Raw genomic sequence first — 24,912 nt, forward strand, 5'->3', positions numbered from 1 at the left:
CAACCATCTGCCGTGTTTGTTTGTTTCCCTTGTTGTAGACGGGGTCTTGCCTTCCGGGGTTGGTGGCAGCCTAAGCTGGGGCCTATTACGCCGATAGCCTCCCTCTCTCACTGCATGCTTGAGTGTGTACCCTATTGCTGTGTTGCACTGTGCACTTTAACCCTTGTGATTTGTTGTGTGTGTGGACTCACAAATGGTTGCGTATAGTTTTCTTCCAACCAGGCTCGGCCTTTGGTCCCCCCCAGCTCCGGCATACCACCTGCCTTGGTCGGTAATTTCCTGCTCCAACTAATGCAAATTCTTATTGGTTAAATCATTTCTATATTTTTAACTATTTTATGCCCAAATAAATGGTATCTTTTTATACTCATTTGGTCTTCCCCTGCAGCATCTTTTGATCCTTTTATTCCCTAATAAAAGTATCTTTTTAACCTTGGAAACCTGGTCTCTGCTCCTCCTTTACGAACTTGTGTTCTCTTGTGTGAGGTTTTGGTAAAACTAACTCTCTGGGCGTAATTCCCAGGGTGGCGTTGTCAGGTTTACGCCAGAGGTTCCCTCTGTTTGCACCCTATGGTCACATTAAGAAGAAATAATAATTGGGCTTGCAGGGGAAGTTTACACACAAAACTTAACAGTGCCTGTTTGATGGCCACTGAGAAGTACTGATAAAGTAAGGCTCAAAGGCGCTGTTAGTAATTTTAGTTCACTTCCTCTATGCCAATATTTCCTTAAGTCCCATGTTACAGTATCCAGGCTTACATCAAACACCTTGGACACAAGGTGGCAGTGTTAAATCACAGATATAGACATGTTTCCAAAGCTTCTGTCTCACATCCACAGGAGTCCTAGCTGCTGTTTGTATTGTGTATTCCTGGGACAGCGTCAGTGGATTTTATCCTGTATAAGCAGATGATGATGTTTGTGCTAGTAATTTTCATGTGCAGACTGTTTGGTCTGCAGACTTGGCAGATGGTGCAGAATGAAGTTGATAAATATTAGACAGCTCATACATTTCAATAGGCATTTCTAATTTAATCTACCTTAATTTGCACTGCCTGAAATCACCATAAATTTGAAATAGTCTAGCAAATTGCCTATTTCAGTTGCAGTATCTCTCATTTCTCTCACAAAGAAGTCATGTTTACATGCTTCACTCCTGTAAGACTTTAAAGTAATCTTTAGAGTAAGCTGTTTGCATTAGCAGGTGAAGGTGTAACCTGCAATTGAAACATTGTCTGAGCATGTGCCAATGTAGCATGATATCTTATTCATATTAGCATTTTTCTGTCTCCACAAAGTGGTTCTTAAACTTGCCATATCATCCATGCCATGTCATCGTTTCTGCTGATTACTAACAATAACAATATGAAGTTAGTTACATTTCCCTACATTTTTACAGTAAGTTAAGCTAAGCAAATCAGTGTCTCAAAGCAACAGAAATGACTGCATTTTTGCATGTCTGATCCTCTGGATGTTGTGCAAAGGAATAGTCAGACCATAAGTAATTTTGATATTGATAAAAAACACATTTTTATTTACATAAATTACAAGAAAGCACAAACTGGTTCACCAAAATCTACATTAAAAACATCTCGTATATATTACATTTAACAGATTTACTATAATTTACTCCATGTTGCAAGTAGAATCCTTAATAAAAAGAAGGGCTATACGCAATTTTATTGGCATCTCATTTAAAATCGCTACTAGTCAAAGAACAAAAAAAAAAAGAATTGGGACATTGTACTCACAGCACTTTGAGGACAACAAAATCAGGACGATCATCTTTGTGACCTCTTTAATATCTGAAACACCTGATTCAGGACTAGTGATTAAATAACTCTGTTTACAATGCTTGGCAGAGGAACTCAGTCTTCAGCTCGTTCTTCACAAGGAGGACGTTGTGGAGTCCACCACCTCTCGTCCGTTACACACTGTAGGAACAACATTGGAGGCTGATGCTGCAAAACACAAACCACCTAGTTTCAAACAAAACTAAACAGATATGTAACATATAATACATTTTTAACATGGGTGGTCCCAGTGTGGTAACTGAGAACCAAACCCCCTAACCCACACAGTGTTGGTGCCATGCTCTCTCTACTGAGCTACAGCCTAGAGGACCACATGCTTACAGATGCATGGTAGTGTGATAATTCAATATAGTAATGAATTTATATTTAATGCAATTTGATATTTTGCAGTTATGCTATGGTTATGCTATGCTATGCTGGTAATGCATTACTCAGTGATGTTATTAATAGGAAATGTCATTAGTTTTCCCATTTACAAGCAATGTAATGAATAACTGTTTCAATTCAAGTAATAATACTACAGTTTTCTGTCTTCACACCCTATAAACAGCAGATTTATGATGAACTATCCAAAACCTGTATTCTACCCCTGTCCCCTCAATTATGTTTTGTCTGAATTTGTCACGGCCCTTGTTGACATGAACGCACACCAAAGTAGCTTACATGAGAAATGGCAAAAAAGTTTATTTTCTCATGGTGCAAGTATTCCCTAGATATTATGGAGCAAAAGAACACTGGTCTTTTTTATTTTCCCTGACGATTCACAAGATTGAGATATGCTGTTTTTTAAAAAGGTGAGAGAATGCAACCACCAATTTTAGGGGTGTAACGAAAAGGTAGCCTCATAGAACCAGAAGTGTAACAAATTACTGCTCCCAGGAAGTTATAACTAAAGTAATAACATTGCTTTTGAAATGATTTATGAGTAATGCCTTACATTTTGGAGTAACAAACCCAAAACTGGCTGTAATGATGATGTTTTTGTTCTTCAGGTGGTACCTTGAGAGAAACTGGAGCCAGGACCAGTGGTGACACTGAAGCGGGTGGTGGCCACCCTGAGTGTGCTGACATTCTTCTGGGGCTGGAACAGGATGATGTGGACCTTGGGGGCGAAGAGGCAGCCCAGCACCACAGACCCGCTCAGACTGACAGAGATACACATGGTGGTGGTCTGAACCTGGAAGAGGAGAAAGAGGTGATTAATATGGAGCGTTCGTCCATCAATAACCAAACCCGTGGTTAGCTATTAGGTAGTCTGAGAACAGGTGTGATCTGTCCATGAGTGTGTATATGTATTGTGTGTTTCTTACACTCCTTGTACCTACTTATATTTACATTTCACAGAGAATAATTACAATGGGTCTAACAGAAGATTGCCAACATTGTAAGAAATCAAGAGTGAAGAGGTCAAAGCCACAGTGCGCTGACAAGAGATGTAAGAAGTATTTCTGTGCCCCGAGAATGTTCATTTAAATGAGAGAAGTGCTCAGGAGTCAGTGTAGAAATGATAAAGATGGAATGTTTTTTAAAAGACAGAATCGATGCCAGGTGCAAATAGCGGAGGAAGGAGGAAGTTATCAGCTAGGATTGCTAGGAGAGGTGTAAACGAGCTGTTTATTTGCCTGTCAATCCACAGCTTAACACTCACTGCTTTTTCCATTCTGCCCGCCCACATCTTGCTGTGTGTGATCGGTCTGGTCCTTCATTTCCAATTCTCTCGCAGCTTTGTTTTCGTTTTTCCTGGATAACTGCACAGGATGTACAACCCAGCATTGTGTGGTGTGTGGCAGGTGCATTTGCCAGCCATCCAATTTTAACAAGGCACAGCAGGTGTCTGTCATTACCCTGAATGCTAATGTTGGTATTAAAGTAATGTGGGCACCAAGCATTAGGCTGTGCACACACTGTTCTAAAACAAGGATAGCACTATAATATACAGCATCCATTAATTTAAGCAGGGATGTAGTGGAGAGTAAACCCACCTAAACTCAGTTTACCCACTTTTTAGCCTGACATAAATCTTGTTGACCTAATTTCATAGTATACGTCAAAGTAATTAGTATCAAACGTAAGTAAATTATATGAGGATAGGGTGTCTTAAGGAAAAATAACTAAAAATTAATGTTTTCCAGAAAGTATAATTGAATCGTTTTCCATATGATGGTCACTGACTCGAGGTCATCATTTACCCACCTTTTCATTTAGCACTACATCACTGAATTTAGGTCAGTATCATGAGTTGTATTGTGGGTTCCCATGTGCCATGAATTCCAAATTAAGATTCAACTCATGTGATTCCTTGAAATACACTGACAGGCTCAGTTCCTGCGTTGAGATAAAAATTCACAAGAACCTAAAGTGCACAGAGTGGTGAAGTTTCATCAAAACAGTGTTTTGTCTGTACTGTATATTGTTGTACGTGGAGTTAGGGTAAGATAAAAAGGCAAAGTTGTTTATACTTGACTAACCTGAGCAACACCAGGTTATATGTCCTATACTTAATTCAAAAATAGTTCTGAATAAAACTGAGATGAGGACAGTACTGCTTAAGAATGAACCGTTAAGTGGTTTTAATAATTCACAAGATGTTGCTTAGGAAGAGCAGAGGACAAGGAATCTGCCTTTGCAGGAAGATTTTTCCAGATCTTCTGCTAGAGGGTCGAGAACAGGATGAGCATGGCTACCATGGTTATACTTGTCTCTATTCACTGTTGTATTTATGCGGCTTATGGAGTTTTACAGTCATTTTTGTATTTCAACAACACAGCAATGATGCTTCAGGTATAAGTTATATCTTCTGTGTTCAGATAGCTTTATTCCTCCAGAGATCCTCACAGCGGAGATGAGATTCTCCTTTTTATTGGGCTCCGTGCTATAAGTTTATTGGAAAGCTTTACTGGATGAACCTGCTAGCTAGTCTAGATAGGCTCGCATGAACCTTGATTCGACAAAACCCACTGGTAATCCACTGTTGTAAACCAATGAGTGATTTGTTCAGATTTCACAAAGGGAATTATGGGGAGGGAAACTGTTGTTTTGTTACCTCATTTAACTTCTATAGTTAGGTTGGGGTGCATTTAAAAATGTATTTGTGCTAGAAAAAGGCATGACATAACTGATCCCTACTCAATTCACCCCATGATACTGTTTGTTGCAATTGTATTTCCTCTCCTACTGCTGCATTGCTTGATTTATTCCTGGATTTGCTCTCACATACTGATTTAACTCTCCTGATGAGTCCGAAGGTGGCATGATGAGTGCTGATGTTTGGAAGGATGCTGTGTCCAGTAAGTGAAAGACAACACCAGCACTGGGCTACAGCATTGTGACAACATAATCTGGGGTTGAACAGACGTGACCTCAGTAGGAGAAGCTTTGCTGACAAAAATCAGACATCACTTGGGAAAGGTCAGTTTCAAGACAGATCTTGAAAGGAACATACCATGTTGATGGGCAGCTTAAAGATCACAGGCAATACTTTTCTGTCTTCCAATGCTTTCTGTACCCCTTAGTGTTTTTACAGAAGCGCCGGGAACCTTTGGCTGCAGTGGCTGTTTAATCAGTTATGTTTGCTGCTGAGATGAGATGACCAGCACTGGCATATAAGAGCCTTCTCCCTCAGGGTGCAGAGAATATCTTCAATATTTTATATCGTAATCAAATGTGTTATTCATGGCTCAGTAGATCATATTTAGTTCACTTTAACATTTCATGAAAGATCACAATAAAATTTGTATTTGATTATTCAACTGGAGATTTGCATCAGGCTGTGACAACAATTTAAAAAGGAGTGTAAAACTAGGGGAACACTAGTAATATGTCCCTGCCTGTGAAAAACTGGAGGCATTGTGCCAATTCAGTTGCTTCAGTAATTATTCATCGGTCAAAGGGGAGTTTTGTGTCTATCTGATGAGTCCGTTCTGGCTGTCTGTCTCTCGCTTCGCCTGGGAGCCTGGAGGAAGGGTCCCTCTGAGCCATACTGGAGTCCCAAGACAGGGGGCACAGCTGGGACTCAGCATCCTACTCTTTCACACTCCATTCCACACAGCTACGCACAGGGACACACACAGGGACGTTCAGTTCCCATTCAGGCCCTCATGCTCTCGCCTGCCCACTCTGTGTTTCTGTACAGGCAGCTGTGTCAGGGGATTCCTCTGTCTGTTTCTCCTTTCTGCCACTCTCTCTCCCAACACTCTGTTTAGATCCCCAAGGGATGAAACCCCAAGACTCAGGCCGCCCTCTTCTCTGAATTTCTTTTGATTATCTATATGGTCCTGTGTGTACAGATGACTGGCAGAAATCAACAGTATATCTAACTTCTAATAACATACAGTAACAGAAACTCTATATTTATCTATCTATTTGCCAGTCTATATATGGAATGTTTTTTTACTGTGAAGTTTTTGGTCAAATGAGTCCACACTAATAGCTACTGAGATGGGTTAGTTTTTGTTGGCATGTGTCAGAAAAATGTCTGTATTTCTCAGTACAGGACTACATGTGCACAGTCATGAAGAAGGTTTTCTGTATATCCTAACTTAACTCACCCTGTAGTCGCTGGCAGTAACGTAGAAAATGGGCTGGAAAGCCAGCCAGATGATGCAGGTGGTGTACATTGTGAACCCTATGAACTTGGCCTCGTTGAAGTTCTCAGGACACTTGCGGGTCTTGAAGGCGTAGACGGTGCAGAGGATGATGAGGATGCAGTTGTAGGTGAGAGACACGAGCATGCTGGAGTCCTTGCTGTTACACTTGAGGGTGACCACGTCTCTCCTCTCTGGGCTCACTTCCTTTCTGATCCCCGGGGTTTCCACCAGCAGCCAGACCACCACCACTACCAGCTGGCAGGAGATCAGAGCGCCGCAGATAGCGACCTGGGAGGCTGGGCTGATGAATCGAGGCCGCTGGGCTCCGTCCTTCACCCCGCTGAAGATCCGAGCAATACGGTTGGTCTTAGTTAGGAGGGCTGAGTAGCACACAGCAAAGGAGGTGCCTAAGCCGAGCCGGCGCAGCGTACACACTGCTGTGGAAGGCTTGGCGATGTAGATGAAAGTCATGCTATAACACATCAGCACGCCCAGCAGGAGGATGTAGGAGAGCTCACGTCCACTGGCCTTCACTACAGGGGTCTCGTTATGTTTAAGGAAGAGGCCAACTATGAAGAGTGTACACATCATACCAAGGCAGGAGATGGTAACAGGCCCGATGGCCCAGGCATCCTCCCACCGGATGTACTCTTCAGGCAGGTCGTAGCAGCCTGTCAGGTTAGCCAGGGGCCACTGGCCAAAGCTGCAGTCAGCACAGGTGAACTCATCGTGCAGGTACTGGTAGGACTGACAGGGGATACAGATCCAGCAACACACGTCTCCAGGCTGCATGCTCTTCACCTCATTCTTCCTGCAGGGGTCGCTACACTGGGAGGTGGGCGCAACCTGGCCAGTCCAGGGGATCAGGCTGGTGTTGAGGGTCAGGCTCTGGGCCCAGTAGCCCACATTACGGTAGACGTAGCGTCCACCTTCTTTGTGGTAGTGGAAAATGTTGTAGCGACCAAGGCTGTCTCCAAAGGCATCAAAGCGGACTACATTGTCTGTTTCTGCTGGACGAAAGGGTGCTAAAGGTGAAAAGAAAGAGAGAAAGAGAGTGAGAGAAAAAACAGAGGATAAGGGGGTCATCTTATGGCAAGTGCAGCTATAGTGAATTAAAACTGTCAAAATGGTAGCCAAGCATAAATAGATCAACATTTATGTATTGACTTTGTCTGACAGTTTGAATCAATTGCAAAACAGTGTTATTTGGACCACAAACTCAAGTATTATGGAGCACATTTTTTTTCATAGGATAGGCTCATGTTTGATTCATCTCTTTTCATATTTATATGTCTCTCCTGACATTCAATTTGTCTTGCACTATAGAATGAACAGTGATTGACAGGGGACACAGGTGCAAATTGACTATTTACATGACTGAAGCCAAAGATTTTGAGTCTGTGTTTTTTTGATAGAATGTTATTGGATCATACACTGGAATGAGAGAGATGGCATGTTATCTAAAATGCTGTCCAATTTCCAAATGAAGTCCAATTTCTAAATGAATAGTCATTTAGTTTGTTTGTAATTGAAATAAACCTGTGCCAATTTTCAACTGAATTTTAGAAATTACTTACCATCGTTTTCATAATCATGTTATAGTTGTAGATGTATTTATATACATAGAGATAGCAGTGCATAATTTGTGAATACCTTGTCATTAAGATAATAATATTGAGATAAATATTAAGATAATGTACTGTAGGTTGTATAATAAGTAAATTATTCTGTTGCTGTTTCATTATATTATAAAAGTAATTTTGAAACTATGGACAGTATATTCATCAACCATTATGCATTTTAGCTCATATATTTTGGAAAATATAATTAGAATTCCCTATATCCAGCATTTTCTGTATACATCTAAGGATTTTAAAATGTATTACGAGATTTGTGGCCTTTCTCTATGTGCTTTCTCCCTAAAGATGTTGTATGCCCCTGTGGTGACTGGCTCATTTTAGGCCTGTAAACCAATCTGATTTCTTTGGATAGTAAAGTCCTTTGGGTATTCATTTTAAAATTGTGGAGAGTAGAAAAGGATAGATTGACGAGAGCGGGCTGATTTAAACCCAGCCACCTCTATCTCTCACCAATAAAAACGTCCCAGGTATTACTCTATCGGTACTTTAAATCTAAGGATGAGACAATACAGCTCAGTCAAGGAGGTGAGCATTTGACTTGGTGGGTCTGCTATCTGTGACGTGGAGACATGTTGATGCAAAAAGGGTTATGCATTTTGTGTTTCAGCTTTGTGTAGACAAGTAATAAGCAGATAATGGCTCTCTGCTTGCTGAGAAATGCTGATGTTTATGTGATCTGTATCTGCAGTATCCAGATTTAAGAACCCTCTCGTTATTCACACTTTAGTTAAGATGCATGACAAAATTAACCTCCAAGCGTGAGGCTGTAGGAATTGTTTCATCTTTGCAAATTAGAATAATTACTAGAGCTTATCTTGTTGCAATGTAAAAACCTCTGGGGTTGCTCTTGCACTCTTTCCACATTTTATTTGAATTGGTACAATGAATCTAAATTGATATAACCAAATTTGTCAGCATGCATGCAGGGCACACTTGGGGAGATTACATGATATCATATTGAGGTTTATTTAAAGGGATCAGATGAGGGGAAAAAAACCTCAGAAAAAAAGAAGCTGCTATAAAACATGAAAAATTCATATCTTCAAGCTACTCTTGTGAAAACATATGTCCATCAAGATTTTACTCACCATCAAACTTGACCTTGAGAATGTAGTCCCTGTAAAACTTCCTGCCATTGCCTGGTTTGAGAGCTTCACAGACCTTGGTGGAGTTGGGACATAGGGCCTGCCTCATATTATGTAAGGCATTAGCCATTGCATAGACAGCATTCACTACAAACATTATCTTGGATTCTGGCTCAAACGGGGCCTCCCGGAGCAAATGCTTGCCACAGCCTAGATCGTGGAGACTGCACTGGAACTGGTTCTCCCAAAACTCTCTGAACCAGGGATTCCTTGTGTTGTTGTATGGGTGCAGGCCAGTGAAGTAGTCATTAAACTGGGGGATTTGGTAGGAAGCCAGTTCGATAGTGAACGCCCCATCTGCCACAGCCTCACTGCCCCTCACCACACTTTCCTGTGCCCCCCAGCCATCGCTGGCCACCCAGATGAAAGTGACGTTCATGCGGTTGGCTGCCACCAGCAGCTCCCGTGCGTCCTCGCTGCGTGTGAACAGGATGACCACCTTGGCGTTGGACTTCTGCTGCAGGGAGCGGATCACATTCTCATAACTCCAGCGGCTCATGGAGCGGCTCACCTTTGCTGAGGTGGCAATGCAGATCTGGCGGGCACGGGCCTCCTGCTGGAAGGCATCAATACCTGTCTCACCATAGTCACCCTCTGATGCTACTGTCGATACATAGGTCCAGTTGAAGTAACGCAGGATCTCAGCCATGGCCTTAGCCTGGTAGAAGTCAGGGGGCACGGTGCGGGCAAAGTAGTCGTAGCGGGTCTTGTCGCTGAGCTTGGCACTGGTGGAGGCGTAGCTGATCTGAGGGATCTGGAAGAGGCGGAGCAGGTTGGCCACCTGGAATGAGAGAAAGACAGGCTGATTAGGTTTAAGTCACAGTTACTTACATCAATTAACGCTCATCAAGACTATACATAAATATGCATAATAATATAAATATGCATATAATTTTTCAGTTAGAAAACTGCTAATTAACACAATACAGTGCATGCAGCAAACACTACAGTACACCTGCCAACTGTGGATATCACTTTAATTGCTCATCATTAAATAAGTGAATGAAATGGGCTACACTACACTACACATTTTTCCCCTGCAGATGCAATTAGTCTCACCTCATTCAGCCTCTCATCTCTTTACTGGCTCCCTGCTGGGCCTTTCACAACTTAACTCTCCTGCTGATTCTGTGACGAGATCTTGGATTTACCAGGAATTCTGGGGAAAGCCCATCTACCTACTCATCCTATCTGATCTGCGATGTTGTCAACAACATCCTCCAGAAAAGCTATAAAATATGTACTGAAGACTGAGTGGCTAGATATGTATATGTTATTCACATTGGATGCCATTTACCGTACTATGAAAATAAAACACATATTGTACGATGTGGAATGTTCTTGCTCTCTATTTTGGAGAGAGGAGAGAAATAAGAAAACAAGGGAGGGAGGGAGAGACAGAGAGAGAGAGAGAGAGAGAGAGAGAGAGAGAGGGAGAGAGGGGGGCAGGGATGGGGGAGTGGGAGAGAGTCAAAGTATCAAAGAATTCTGAAACTTTGCTTTTTCTGTGTAATAGCTTTTGTCAGCATCGTGACACTGTGCACAGTGTGCAGAAGCAGCTACTGACTGGCTTTTGCTTCAGGCACTTCTCTGGAAGCCTAAGGGGAGTCGGTCTGATCACTCTAAAGAATGCCAACCTAAATCTAGTCGACTTTAATGCAGGCTCTCACGCCACCACACTCACAGCACAACATCTCGAATGCCAATAAATCATGTCTTGAGAAAGTCTGGAAATTAAAATGCAAAAACTCTAAGTTTCACTGATATTGTTGCTATAGCAACAACAACCTGTTTTACATTACAAAGTCCCGAACAGTGTATTTTTACCTGTGAAGTAACAGTTTCGTATGTATGACAGAGGAATCTGTGACAGTTCCATCTCATCCTCTTGCCAACCATCATGTTACTATACCTAAGGATTGCTTGAAATGATGTGATTGTTCTAATTTAGAGAACAGTCCCTACACAACCTTATCACAAGCTGCCTTTACAGTTGCAAGATTTTTGGCAAAATCAACGCTTAGAGGAAAATATTACAAGGCCTTCTTACTTTGACTATCACTGAAATGAAGGTGAGGGGTCGATCTCTCTTGATTAGTAAGGATGGAGGAGTTTGGGTGAGAGTGTAATGTTCTAATCCATGAAATATATTGACTGCCAAACCCAAATTTCTCTAATATAGTATGTAACTTCCATGGCTTCCCCAATCACCAGATCAAACATCATTGAACCTTTACAGGACGTTCTGAACTGCAGAGTGCAAAGAAGATTTCCACCTCCTTCATCTCTCAAAGAACTGGAGGCTTTTCTTTCTTGATGTGTGGTTCAGTATTCCACTGCACAGTTCAGGACTTGTATGACATCATTCCAAGGAGGAGTGAAGCTGATCTGACTGCAAAGGGTGGCCCTAGTCCTTATTAGGCACTTGGTATTCATATATTGTCTGGTGTTTCATTATTTTGTCCACCTCAGACTTCACAGAATCCAGCATACATGGTTTGCAATATATTTTGTTTTGACATTTTCGGTACCAAATCAGGTGATGTCACTTCTCATTCAAGGCTTTCAAATCTTAAGATAATGCTAATACTCCTGCTCTACTCCAGCAGGAACCAATGTAGAATAAATGTGGTCTTCTATGGAAGCCATAGGTGGAGGGCAAACATTACACTTTTGTTTCACAATTGAGTTTCTTGACTTCTAAAACCCAGTCTGAGTACAAATTGCTACAATACGCTTAAATAAACAATAGTGACTGATATTCCCTAAATCAACTAACAAGGAAATGACCAAAAACACTGGTCTAAGGTTCGTTTAAAGATCACTTAATTTTTACATAGAATGTAGCTTAATTGGAAATGATGGCAGTCCACTGACAGACATTACAATAAATCAAATGTGATGTGCCTCAATGGATTTTAATCATGAGAATCTTATTCTGCAAGATCAGAGGGATGAATATTAGATGAGCCAATGGCAGTGATTTCCAGACCACTAGATTTATTGGAATTAATGAGAAAACATTTCAAACAAAAGCCAAGAGCAACCAGACTTGATTTAATGTGTCGTGTTAGCGTTCTATTTTTTAGTGAGACATATAAAGTGAGAAACATAATCAAAATGTATATTGTTTAAACATGTGAGGGAGTAGCTACTTGTTATCAGTTATAAACTTGGTTTCCCCTGAGGTTTCTAGGCCAGTTGGAAAAAAAACCCTGATTATGCAGATAGGCTAATAATCATATTTCCACATAAATTCATCCAAACTCTCTCCTTAACCCGCCTTGACAGCCTCCTTCAACATGTGGTCCGACAGCTGGCGGCAGCGTGTTTGCTCTCTTTGGAAGGAAGCAGACTAGATCTAAAGTGGCAACTGACAGATACATAAAGCACAAACCTTAATCTTTAAGTAAAAATAAAACTAAAAATAGAATCCAGATTTGCACTGCAGGAATAGTAACCTATACTTTGCATGACTGTGCTGCAACAGAAAGGCTACAGGATGATTTTTAGTGGGGATTGCGGGATACATACAAGAGACAATGCATACAGAGGTAAAGCCTACATGTCATGATCAGTCTCATTCAGGGTTGGGACCAATTAGTTTTCAGTTCATTCAATTCACTGTATAAATTCAAACTGCACAAATTCTCATGATTTCATTCTCAATAATTTCTTCACGATTGAATATGAGCGCATTTACAAAGGCAAAAGAATTACAGTTTTTGAAAACGGAAGAAAATCAGCTAAATTGACCCAAACCCTGGTTTCAATCCCCACAAAAATATCACAAACCACTCAAGGACTGTTTGTATTCCCAGTCCTCCTCAAAACATTGCAGTCGGTTACTGACCCATGGATGATCTCCAAATATGTGACTCTTGCCTAATGTGTATATCTGTACTCCAGACACTGCAACAGAAGAATGGGTGAGATTATTTTTGAACTCTACTGAGGAACTGTCAGGGTAGTAGCCTAATACTCTTTGAAGTATTGATGCAGGAACTTAAGTAAAGTATATTAATCAAATTGTAAATTGTTTCAGTCTAACTGGCTAGACTAAATATTAGAGTATGGTTAAAATAAAAAAATCCCCTGAGGTTTCCACACTCAAAAAAGAAAAAAACCCTGACAATGGAGTATAGTAACCATTTTACCATGTAACATCATCCACAAAACGTTACTTCCTTTACTCGTCTCTACAGGCTCATTCCACATGTGTTGAGGCAGTAAGAAGCAGTATGTTTGAGGACAGCCGCCTAGATAGGTGGTTAAGAGAAGTACATGGTAGAGTTTACCAGATTAACATTAAAAATCAATTTATATTTGTGTGTGAGGAACCATACAACCCTGAAGTCCAAAATATATTCAATCTGCACAAAAATATGAAGGAAATAAAATGATGGTAACATAAGCTAACATATTAAGGGCATATAAAATACATATTTAAGACTCTTTTGTCGCAAGGCATGTTTGCTTGAGGATGCTTTGCTGGATGCTGAATGAACAGTAATGTTTTTTGATAAATTAATAACTATTGGTAACTGGTTGTGACAGACATATTTTTTGTTCATATTTTTAATTTGAGGCTGAGAGGGATACTGTAGGGAAGACACCGTACAGAGGGTTCTGATGGGAAATGAATTCAGGCCAACAGGAGTTCATGTGATTCTCAAGCTGAGGATCTTAACCACTACACCATCACTGTAGACAAAGCAGAGCACAGAGCATGTAGGTCCATTAACATGTCAGCATACTGTATGTACATGTGTGAACACAGGCAGCACTTGGCATAACACATTGAAACAAGACAGGGAAGACAAAAGGGCATCCTTGCAACTAAAAAAATTATGATGACATAATCAGTTTTCTTTTTGTTTGCTTTTCTTTTTTTGGAGAGGAAACCAAGATGAACTGGAGCAACCAGACTCCCCGGAGTCCACCATTGTTCTAATGCATTACCTGCTGCTTAGTATTACTAAGACTCATTCATCCAGTCACATTAAAAAAAACAAAGTGAAAGTGCAGTGCGGAACCTTTGATCGTAAATTGACTTATACTGCACCTGTACAGTGTCTCTGTTATAGTTGTGCTGATGTTGCGCTTATGTGAGAACTATTTCTAGACAGGTACGAGAGTCAAAAAAGCAACCCTATTCACCCATTCTGCTGAAATTTGGCTATGCTTGCAGTAGTGAATGTGTAATTTCATTACAGGGTATTAAAGGGAGCACTATGCCTGTTCAGTAATCCACTTACAGTTGGCCTATAAGGAAGATTTTGAAGCACGCCAGACACGTCACTGATATAGTGGGCTCATTGGAAATAGCTGTTCATCTGGTTTATATGAAATATGCTGGGACCACCTGTCAAAAGCTGTGAATACTGTCTGACACATTTGAATATGTGGTTACTTACTTACTGCAGAGATCTTTGTCTTTCCTTTACAGGAATATGAGTAGAAGTGGATTACAGCATATGGAGCATATCAGGGGAGAGAACATTTAGTACTTTTGGACCACGTTTGATCTTTGCATGGTGCTTTTATAGACTTTAATTGGTTTCGAGGCAGCGTGATATTTACTTTGAGTTGGGTGCAAGGATCTTGCTGTGTGGGATTTTACAATTGTCACCTGTTCCTGGAGTGATACACCTCTCCCTAGCTGGGGGGGAGGTGAGTCACTCCCCTACCAGCTGGCCACAATCAAGATTCTCAGTCAAGGATCTTCACTGTGATTGGCACAAGGAAGCATAAGTCTTGGAGCTGAAGATAGTGCAGGCTTTTTACAAAGGAACGTGTGTAGGGACAAGATGAGTGGCAATGCCCAAAGGAGCTGTAAGCCAAGTGCATACCCCTCAGACTGTTGTCCAGGTGGCGATCCACACTTGTACCTGCTGGAGTTCAGAAGGCTGTGAGGACGTCAGCAGGATTTCCCAGTCGGCAGGTTTCCCTGACTGGAGCACAGCGCAACTTGTAGAGACGGCAGATGGTCCAAATTGACAAGCCTGGATGTCCCATCATCCTTTTTGAGTCAACGGAAAAACTTTTATTTTTACCTTTTTGCTCCCTTTTCTCTTTACTTAAAAATACTTTGGAGACCTTGAACTGACCATGTGTCTGTGTACTTGGGAAACCAGAGATGAAAAGAACCTGTTGTGTCTTTTATTAATCTTGTTAGAGGCCCTAGCCTTTCATTATCTCAGGTGAAGTAACAGCTACCCTTGTGATGTACCTCATACCTTAATCACCCCACTGCTCTATTGCATCCTGTAACATCTGGCAAATGATCCAGCAAGATAGCAGTGAGGGTTTCGGTATCAGTTATGCCATGTCGATGTACCTATGACGGTTAGTTGTATGTTGTTTTGTTTTGGGGTTTTTTGCTTCGTTTTATAAAGATCTTGTGTCATTTACCTTTACACAGAAGGAAAGCAAAGAGGGGATTCATACATGGGTTTTAAAGTTGAACATCATCACTCTGTAGTCTTAACCCTAGCTTGAATTTAAAGCAGAATTGATTTTTGATTCTTTAGTGGGACTAAATCAAATTTATGGGTTAAACAGTTGCTCCTGATCACCATGATTTAATGTCTTGATTGTCTTAGATATTAGCCATACAATATATCTGATGTCTCACACACACAGCTGTAGGGATCATCCTATGTAAGATAGCACTGTATTTAATTAAGGAAATTAAGCAGCAGGCCAGGATGGATTTGTGTAAATCTGGTATTGAGCAGATTACTGTGAAAGGGGGTTCCTCCAGAGCAATGGGAGCATACAGGACCTGAATATGGAGGGATAATGGCATTAGACACAGAGACACTGGGTAACAAGAGTTTTGGGGTTAAGCTTTTCAGCTTGCATGTATTGTTTCCACACAGACAACACCAACACTTGCAACACCAAAAGCTAAAATAATACAGACTGCCTCAGTGCAGTGTCAAAACACAGCTGCATCGCATAGCAAAAAAAACAAAAAAACATGTACACAGTACTTGTGCTTTACAAAAATCCTCAAACTGGTGTAGCCCAAGAAAATAAATGGAGGCAACAATAACTTTGTAGTGTAATATAGAAATAGCTAGGTGGGTTGAGGCTCGATGATACAAATGACAATATTTTCACCCTTACAAAGGACGAAATTATAGAATTTACTGAAATGCAAATTGCAATGCTGCTGCGCAATGTTTTTTAAATTAAGCTTTTGACTGATATTTTGGAAATTGCAATGCGTACACTACATCTAAAATACCTATTCATTCTAAACCAGAGCCAACCAAATCTATTACATGATTATAAATATATAATTAACCTTGACCTTTGAATCAGATGGCAATAGTATGTCGTTCTTTCTGCACTTGTTTTGACTTGTGTCTTCCTGATGTACTGTTGAAGGGATGAGACGGAAAGAAAGAAAGAAAGAAAGAAAGAAAGAAAGGATGGATGAGACAGACAGACAGTTTGAGCGATAGTCAGATAGCCAAGATAGAGATTATAGAGGAACAGAGAAATAACGAGAGACTGAGAGAGTGTCCTGGTCCAGGCAGCATCGGGCCTGCTTCGTAGAAATGTCATGATTTTTTCTACACGAAAAGCCCATCTGCTCTTCCCAGAAGACTGTCTCAGTGTGCCTCTACAGCAATAACACTGTATTCCCAGAGCAGCGGTCCTTAGCTACACTCAATATCACACATATACAGCCCACTGCAGAACTCTGAAACACACGTGTGCAAACACACATACATGGGGAGTGGACAGGCATGCAAACATGCACACACACATGCAGACAGACATGCACACACACACACACACACACACACACACACATACTCACTTTATGTGCGGATTCAGAAAGCTAGTGTATTATATAGTTAGAGTATGCTCTGGATCATCATCAGTTTATTTCTTAAGAGTTCAGTTGCTTGGCAACAGCTTTTAAAATGTTGCATCAAGTGGAAATATGAACTGTTAGATACCTGGAGGGGGGATGTTTTTTGATCAGGTCCTGCTCTCTCATCCTGCTGCATAATGTGAATCTCATATAAACAAGCAATAGTGTTTCAAGGCCCCCAAAGTCCTCCAAACAATCAGACCTCACCACATGTTAAGGCATGGCTCTGCTGCCTGCCAGTCATTTGGAAAGCAGGTAAGGTGTCTCATTAGAGCTGATATGTGTGCTGTCTTTCATTCTTTCATTTCATTCCTCTGTGACTCAATCCATCGGCATGTGTTAGTGAACTATCAGTTCTCTTCTATCATACACAGCTTGCATCAATATCACAGAAGTGCTCAGTAAATCCTGCAGGAAACCTGCTAAAATTGAATTTGACTACAATACGGTCTCCCAAATATGACTAACCAAATTGGGGTTCAGCTAAATTGATGCCATGGCAGTTGTAATACCCTTCATTCATATCTGATATGGGGAAACATGCATTGAGTTGTGCAGAGGATATGATATATATTGTGACTGCACAAATAGTGAGTTCTGCCAAGCCACTGAATAATCCAATCACACGTGAATTATTTATGATTTCAGGAGCACGTTCTTTACTTTTACCCATGAATAATGCATTTTCACTGCATGGCTTTACTGATACATTTCATCATTATTGTTCTTTCTGGCATGAATTCTGTCATGTGTGTATCCATGTTTAAATCCTTTGTATGACTCATGTATGTTCCAGAGATTGGCACTGTCTACAAGCAGATGAAGAAAATTCTATAAATAGGATTGTTTGTGGCTGATAAAAAATGAGATTCTTCAGCTTGCCAAAAGCTCATGCTATTACCTTATTATTCTGCTCATACAGCTGAGAACTTTCCCTCAGTCTGTAAATGTCAGCCAGTGTGTTCATATCAATATCTCTGTCTATAAATCCCTGCATGCATCCTTGTGAGTCTGTCTCCTCCTGTCAGATGCTAAAATTGCTCACCTGTAAATGACACCCTGTCTCATTAATTAGTGAATCGAACCACATCTCGGAGAACACGCTAATACATCCCACATAACAAGAGGATTCCTGGAGTCACCATGGGACAATAACAGCTTTAATCCAAAGAACATGGAACAAGCTTTATTTCTACTTCCATACAGTGATTTTGTGTGCTGCTCTGAAGGATCAGAGTAGGTCTGCTAAACAAGCCCATGTTTTCAAATGGGTTCCAGAAATGTCCTTTAAATGTGTTGCTGTGCCTGAGAGTAATTCTTAAGTGAGCGTTTGAGTATTTGACATTCCAGAGGTGTTGTTCTTCTAATGCGCCCTGGTGATTATGATGTGTTGCTGCGGGGATGGTATCATACCAGTGAGTCATATTTAACGGCTCAGACTGCTGTCGGGGTAACAAAAGTAGAGTCCCTTCCATGTATTAATTAGAAGCCAGCCCCGAGGCTAGATGTTCCTGGGCTGTAATTGTAGAATATTTTACATCTCTGATTAACTCACGTCTTCAGGACACTGAGGAGTAATAGGGCAAGTATTCCCTCCATAAAGCAACCACACCCAGGGAGATTCATGTAACAGCAGCCTAGGTGCAGACTGACAGTGTTTTGGAGGCATTTTATGAAGAAAATGTTTTTGCTTTCAGTTTTTGCATGCATCATTACTACTGAATGTTTTGCACACAAACATGTATCATGTCTATATGAGACGCTCCAGCTCTTCATGCATGAATGAAGCTGCTGAATGTGCTGAACATGTCATCACAAGGTCATTACTCACCTTTCATCAATAACATGGTGTCCAGATAGACCACACAGAAGATGTTTCAAGGCTAAAGATTTAGAACCTCATACATATTTCTATGAGTTGCTTCATTCTAACTGTCCAGATGGCACCACAGGCCTCCCCGAGCCTGTTTAAGATACAGTCTTCGATTGTCAAATGGCTTGATGCCACATGATGCCATGTGACTCAACCCATCTTTCTATCGTTCACTCTTTCCTGCCGTGATCATAGCTGCCTGTCATTGTCTTGGTGTCTCTGTGAAACATTATATCTCATTCGACGCCCCCCTTACATCCTCTGTGCGCAGCAACACCTCTGCCAAGCCACCAGACAGCCCGGCTGCAACCACAGATGGGGAAGACAGAACCCAGTCGGCGATAGCATCACAGAACCTCGCCTCCACACTTCTCTCCACACTCCACACTTCTCTCAATCTGTGCCCATGGAATGCCATCATGGCTAGGCCTGCAGCCAGATCCGCCTCCATATCTGAGACAGTCTCACCACTACAACACCAGCAGCACACAGCGACGCGCTCGTTCATTGTGACAGATTTAGACAGCACTCGGCGTTCTCACCACCAGTCAGTTCGCCATATTCCACCATGTCACCATGGCAATGAGGGTCTTTAAACTGTGAGTTGTCCTGTAATTGGCTTGCCTTTAGGGGTGAAAATACACACATCTGACTTGCCCACCTGGCGCTCACACAGAGGGGCTGACATTGTAGCCTTTCACACAGCCATACTGGCTCGGGCAAAGGTCTGACAGGCTATAGATCATGTAGAGACCAGGCAGCCAGGCAGGAGAGCAACAGTATGAGGAGATGGTATCTGCAGAGCAACAACCAGTGGCAGTACACCCACACACTCTCCCCACCTGCATATCTCTGTCTAATAACATTGTCGCTGCGTATAATATGAAAGTACCCTGATCTATTTTCAAAGTCTCTTAGACGGCTTTTTAGCAGAACGGGAAGTCAGTGTTTTTACCGGAACATCAGTCAGACCTTTGCAGATGCAGATGCACCTCTTCCTATACTAGTACAGTGTTTTCAAATGGCGTGTCCCATACGGCAAATGTTTTAAAAGTCATGGTGATTAAATAAGTTGCAACAGAAGCTTGTGTTTATAATTTAGGAATTGTTTTCTCAGCACACAAAAGTATGTGAACAGAGGTGCTTTTAAAAAGGCAGCAAGGGGTGAAGAAATAAAGGTGAGGACAGATTTACAGTTCCAGAGACTATAAACCAGAGTGTAGTTGTCTGGGATGGTTAGAAACCAACCAGCTAATAGAAAGAACAAGAGCTGTCACACCTTATGACTGAATTGCATTCCGATACAGAGGACTATTCAGGGCTTGAAAGGGAACTTGAACCACACAGGTGGATGTCCAGTGTTTAACTGAAGAGGAAAGTCTAGGAGAAGCTAGGGCAGACCCTGGACCTCAGGCTTGTAATAGTACATCCATAAATTACCGCAAGACAAGGGCACTCTCCAAGGAGCCCCAGATGCAGGGTTTCACTAAAATTACAGCTCGTTTATCAAATCCTTTATTTCCAAACTGTCCTTTTCACTAGGAATCCCTTTATAGGTGCTCTGGATCCCCCTCTTTGCTACACCAGTTCCCAGGAGCACTCTACCTATATGATGTATCATTGTGTGTTTTGGTCAGCAGGGAGACCCAAAACATTAGTGGGGAAGAACTTCACAGCAACATTTATTTATTATTTCTTGCCATCAAATAGTAATGCTAGCAGAGTTCCAGTAAGATTTGAGTGGAGATATTAAATGTTATACTAGTCTTTACAGTAGCATTTATTCATTATATTAAAAGTAGATTATGATTTTATTACTGGCACATCTGATCTGCTCTGTCCCACTTGAGGAAATAATTGTGCTGCTGGACACTGTAGCAATTATCCATTATAGCAAAAGTAGAGTGATCAATTCATTACTGGCATATCAGAACTGGCATGTTTAATGGGTGCCATGCCATTGTTCCGATGGCCCATTATTCCGAAACCCCAATAGTCCGAAAACTCCATGCCTGGCTCCATCCACAACCGTGGCTTCTGACAGCCTTGACCGTAAGCTTGCTCTAACCCTAACCTCAGTGACCCCATGCCTCAACCCAACCACCTCCGCTGGCCAATGTTCTCTTCAGATTATGACTACTATGATGGAAGGACGCCACCACAGGCCTGTTGTCCCCGCGTACCCATGTGGAAAAAGCACTCATCTTTTGTTTATCAATTATCTGCACCCACTGTTTCTGGATGGCCAGGAGCTAATTCCTATCTTCAGACAAGCATCTTAGATATCCAGAATATGAGGCTGTCTCAAGTGTGGAGAACGATCTTCCTCAGGCTAGACACAGTCCTCTAGCTGACTGAGCCATGAGGATGTGTTAAAGTGAATGCTTGAACGCCCGTATATATTTGTGGATATTTACAAATTCTGTAACGTACTGCCTCTTTTCACAATAAGTGGGAATTACATTGATGTGGCAGTCATATTACGGTCTAAGATATGTAGGCCCAATTAGCAGGGCTTTCATCGCATCAGTTTGAGTGAGCCGAAGCAAGCGCTGCTGCTGAGAGTAATCATGCCGTCACTAGTCATCCTGTCAGCTCGTCCCGAGCACAACATCTGTAGCATGTCTGGCTCTGACAGGCCCACTGCTGAAGTGTGAATTACCAGGAAAGAGAAAGAGATCCTCTAAATTAGATCAGCCAAGCATATGGGCATACAGGTAAACAGATCCTCCTTGCGGAACCCATACTCATTAAGTCCCTGTGTTAACATCTTGCATGGGGTAATTGCACATGGTACTTAAGTCTAAATGGACAGTTATATGACCATCCATCACCCTCTCTCCCTTGCTCTTACTCTCTCTCTCTCTCACTCTCTCTCTCTCCTCTCTCTCTCTCTCTCTCTCTCTCTCTCTCTCTCTCTCTGTCTCTCTCTCTCAAATTCTCTGTGTATCAACTGAGCTAACTGAGATCACAACACACTGTACATTTCTCATTACCATGCACACATTCTGTGCATGTGCATCAGTAACTGATGATAATTAAATGTAATTATTATAATTGCACTGTAAAATTGCACTTGTAGCAGTATGTAGTCTTGGAGCAATTCAAAATAAACTCCTTTTATGACATCACGAGAGGATGAATTTCAATATCATATCGAGAATGAATTATTCTATTATAGATTCAATATAAACAGCCATCCCACCTAGTCAGTGTGCTTTAGTGTGTTCCTACCTGGATGGAGACATCACTGTAGGAGCCTCCTATCACCCCAGAGATGGCCAGTGGGACGTCATCATGGATGGCATAGGAACCGTCTGGGCATGTGTACTCACTGTCGTCCACTTTGGTAAGGGAGGCCCTGACAAACTCCAGAGACTGCTCTAGAGCATAGGTGTCCTTAGAGCAGGTGTCCAGTATATGAGCTCCCAGCCTGATCCCAGGAAGGATGCGGTCGTCCTTGTTGATTTCATCTAGAGCCAGTAGCATGGCCTCCAGTCTCTGGATCCCTCTCTGAGCATTGATCTTCCCACAGTCCTCTGCCCCCTCACCCTTCTGGTGCACAGGGAACAGACCACCAATCATCAAATCTCCTTCCACTGTGATCTCCCTCTTGGAATCAGTGTTATACCCTACTACAGGCAAGCCCTGGGGAGCCTGGGCAAAGAGAGACACACATATGTACAGCAGGCTGAGGTGGGACAGCTGGAGGGGTCGGGGTATGGGGCGCACCCCCAACCCAGGGGATTTCCCCGATGACATGTCCCTGGGCAAGACAAGGTCACAGTCCTGCCTGTGCTTCTCTATTCCTGTTGCTCTTGATGACTGTCACACTGAAGAAAAGGACAGTAAGGCGCAGCAGCACCAGATCTCAAAGTGCCAGTGTTTTTATTCTGACGGGGGCCATTTACAGCAAAGCCATCCTCTTCTTCTTTCTCTACTTCAGGGTGTTTGTAGATTACAGCCTGCAGATCAAACAGAGAGAGATTCAGTCACAGCTTTTGAGCTCGAGTACAATGAGCCCTTTGTCTCGCATACACTGTGTCTGTTTACAAGCACAGTGCCAGGAGCTGACTCCCATCTCATAGAAATACTTGAGATCATCTGCATAAGGTTATTGATAACGGATGTGATAAAACAGAATTATTTAGTAAAGTAAAACACTCCTTTAGAACAAAAATTTACCAAATATTGTTAATTTTTAGCACACAATACATGGGCTGCTACACAACAGGAGTAAACCAATCAGTCTACTGTGTGGAGTCTACTCTGGCAAGAAGTTTGTTTTGTTTTACAGGATGACAAGGGGTCACATCACATCATGGTGTCCAATAACTGTATTTCCAAGGACTATAGCCATTTGAAAAGTTTTCCTTTAAATAATAAACACTATTGAACAATTGTATTGCTAAAGACAAACATCTATTATTTTTTGTTGTTATGCATAAAGAATAAAAGAGTAGATAATCTTATATGTTTAACCAATATATTCTTTGCAGAGGACAGAGTTGATTACATTTACAACCAGAGGAGTGTGTGCTGAGGTCAATAAATAGTTCCTCCAAATGGCAGCACACAGTCAATCCCTCATTGTAAAAGGCTTCATTTGGAGTGTGTGTATGCATGATAGTGTGAAACTCTTTCCTTTTCTTCTCTCCTCCTCTCCTTCTATTTCATTGTCTGTCCGTCTGACCTCATGTAGCCTCCCTTCATAGGCAGATGATTGTAGAGCTCTTTTATAATCACATGTGCACATGCTCCTGTACACAGAAAGTCTAGACATATCAAATTATGTCTTGAAGGGAAAATTTTGTCAAATCACATTATCCAGGTTTAGCAAACACATTCTACAAAAATACAGTTTATGCACAATAAATGCAAAATCCACACTCAAATTTACTTCAAGCATAGAAATTGCCAGCAGATCGAATCAATATGATTTTCTCTAGAGTTGCATAAACATATTCATTCATTCATTCATTCAGCAATCCGTAATGTGGTACATTATTCATTTCAGAAGAAAGAGACATGCAACCGCACAATAATGTGGGCATTGCTCATTCCCAACTTTAAAAAAAAAAATGCATTTAGGGTCGCAGGCTTGTGTAATATAACACTGCAGGCTCATAAAACCATTGCAACTCCAATTTTGGTGTTTAGTTTTTTCCTTGAATTAAAAATATATGTGGGTGTTTATTTAAATAATAATGTGATACTTTATTGATCCCCAAAGAAAGTTTCTTTTTTTTGCTGCCCCCCTACAATGAGGTCAGAGCTTGATGACCACAGCACAGCAGGTCAGGGTCAGCTACACTGCAGCTTCTTTCTTAATTCATAAAAATCTTGAGTTTAACTTAAGATATGAGGTTTTCCTCTAACATAAGCAATATGTGGCCTGCCACATATTGTCACTCAATCAAATTCTTCACTCTGTTTGATTCATATAGCTTCAGTTGTGTGTACAACAGATCACCATGCTGAAACCACATCCAAATTTGAAGTGACACTCCCATCTAAGCCACAGGGACCACAGGGAACGGGAGCAGTCTTGGTCCTGGGGCCACAGTCCAGACAGGCGCTAGAGATGATCCAGTGCATATGGATTGAGCCAGAGAAGAGATGCAGGGTTATTGTTCCATCCTGGTGTCACTCCACTCAAATCCCCAAGGCTTAATTAGGCAGAGTACTGAGGGTGGGAGAAGTTTATTGGAGCAAATTATTGAGCCAGAGTGATCTGCCTAATACCCGCTGCCTCTACCAGTCAAGTTAGCTGACAAGCAGTAATTAATTGTATTGATGAGAGATTAGGCCAGTCACAGCAACATTAATATTGGTAGTCCTTTGAAATGTTTCAAATTCCTGACTTACTCATGAAAGGATATGAAGCTCTCAACAGGAGTCAAACCGTTTTGACATACCTGATCCTATCAGTTTATCCATCTCCTATTTTGATGCAGACC

At 41.6% G+C, this 24,912-nt stretch overlaps 1 protein-coding gene across 1 annotated transcript; it reads right to left on the reverse strand.

Moving 5' to 3' along the window:
- Positions 1-1,887: 1,887 nt before the first annotated feature.
- On the reverse strand, positions 1,888-22,714 carry grm2a (glutamate receptor, metabotropic 2a). The gene is made up of 5 exons (XM_071538161.1): positions 22,187-22,714; positions 9,129-9,966; positions 6,362-7,425; positions 2,814-2,991; positions 1,888-1,961 (listed from the first exon to the last, which is right to left on the reverse strand). The coding sequence occupies exons 1-5, from the start codon at positions 22,712-22,714 to the stop codon at positions 1,888-1,890; spliced, it is 2,682 nt and encodes an 893-aa protein (XP_071394262.1).
- Positions 22,715-24,912: the final 2,198 nt, after the last annotated feature.

The sequence above is a fragment of the Centroberyx affinis genome, unplaced genomic scaffold (genome assembly GCF_046629955.1).
Source record: "Centroberyx affinis isolate AG114_WGS23_722 - 3 ecotype Tasmania unplaced genomic scaffold, CSIRO-AGI_Caff_v1 ptg003216l_1, whole genome shotgun sequence".
NCBI lineage: Eukaryota > Metazoa > Chordata > Actinopteri > Beryciformes > Berycidae > Centroberyx > Centroberyx affinis.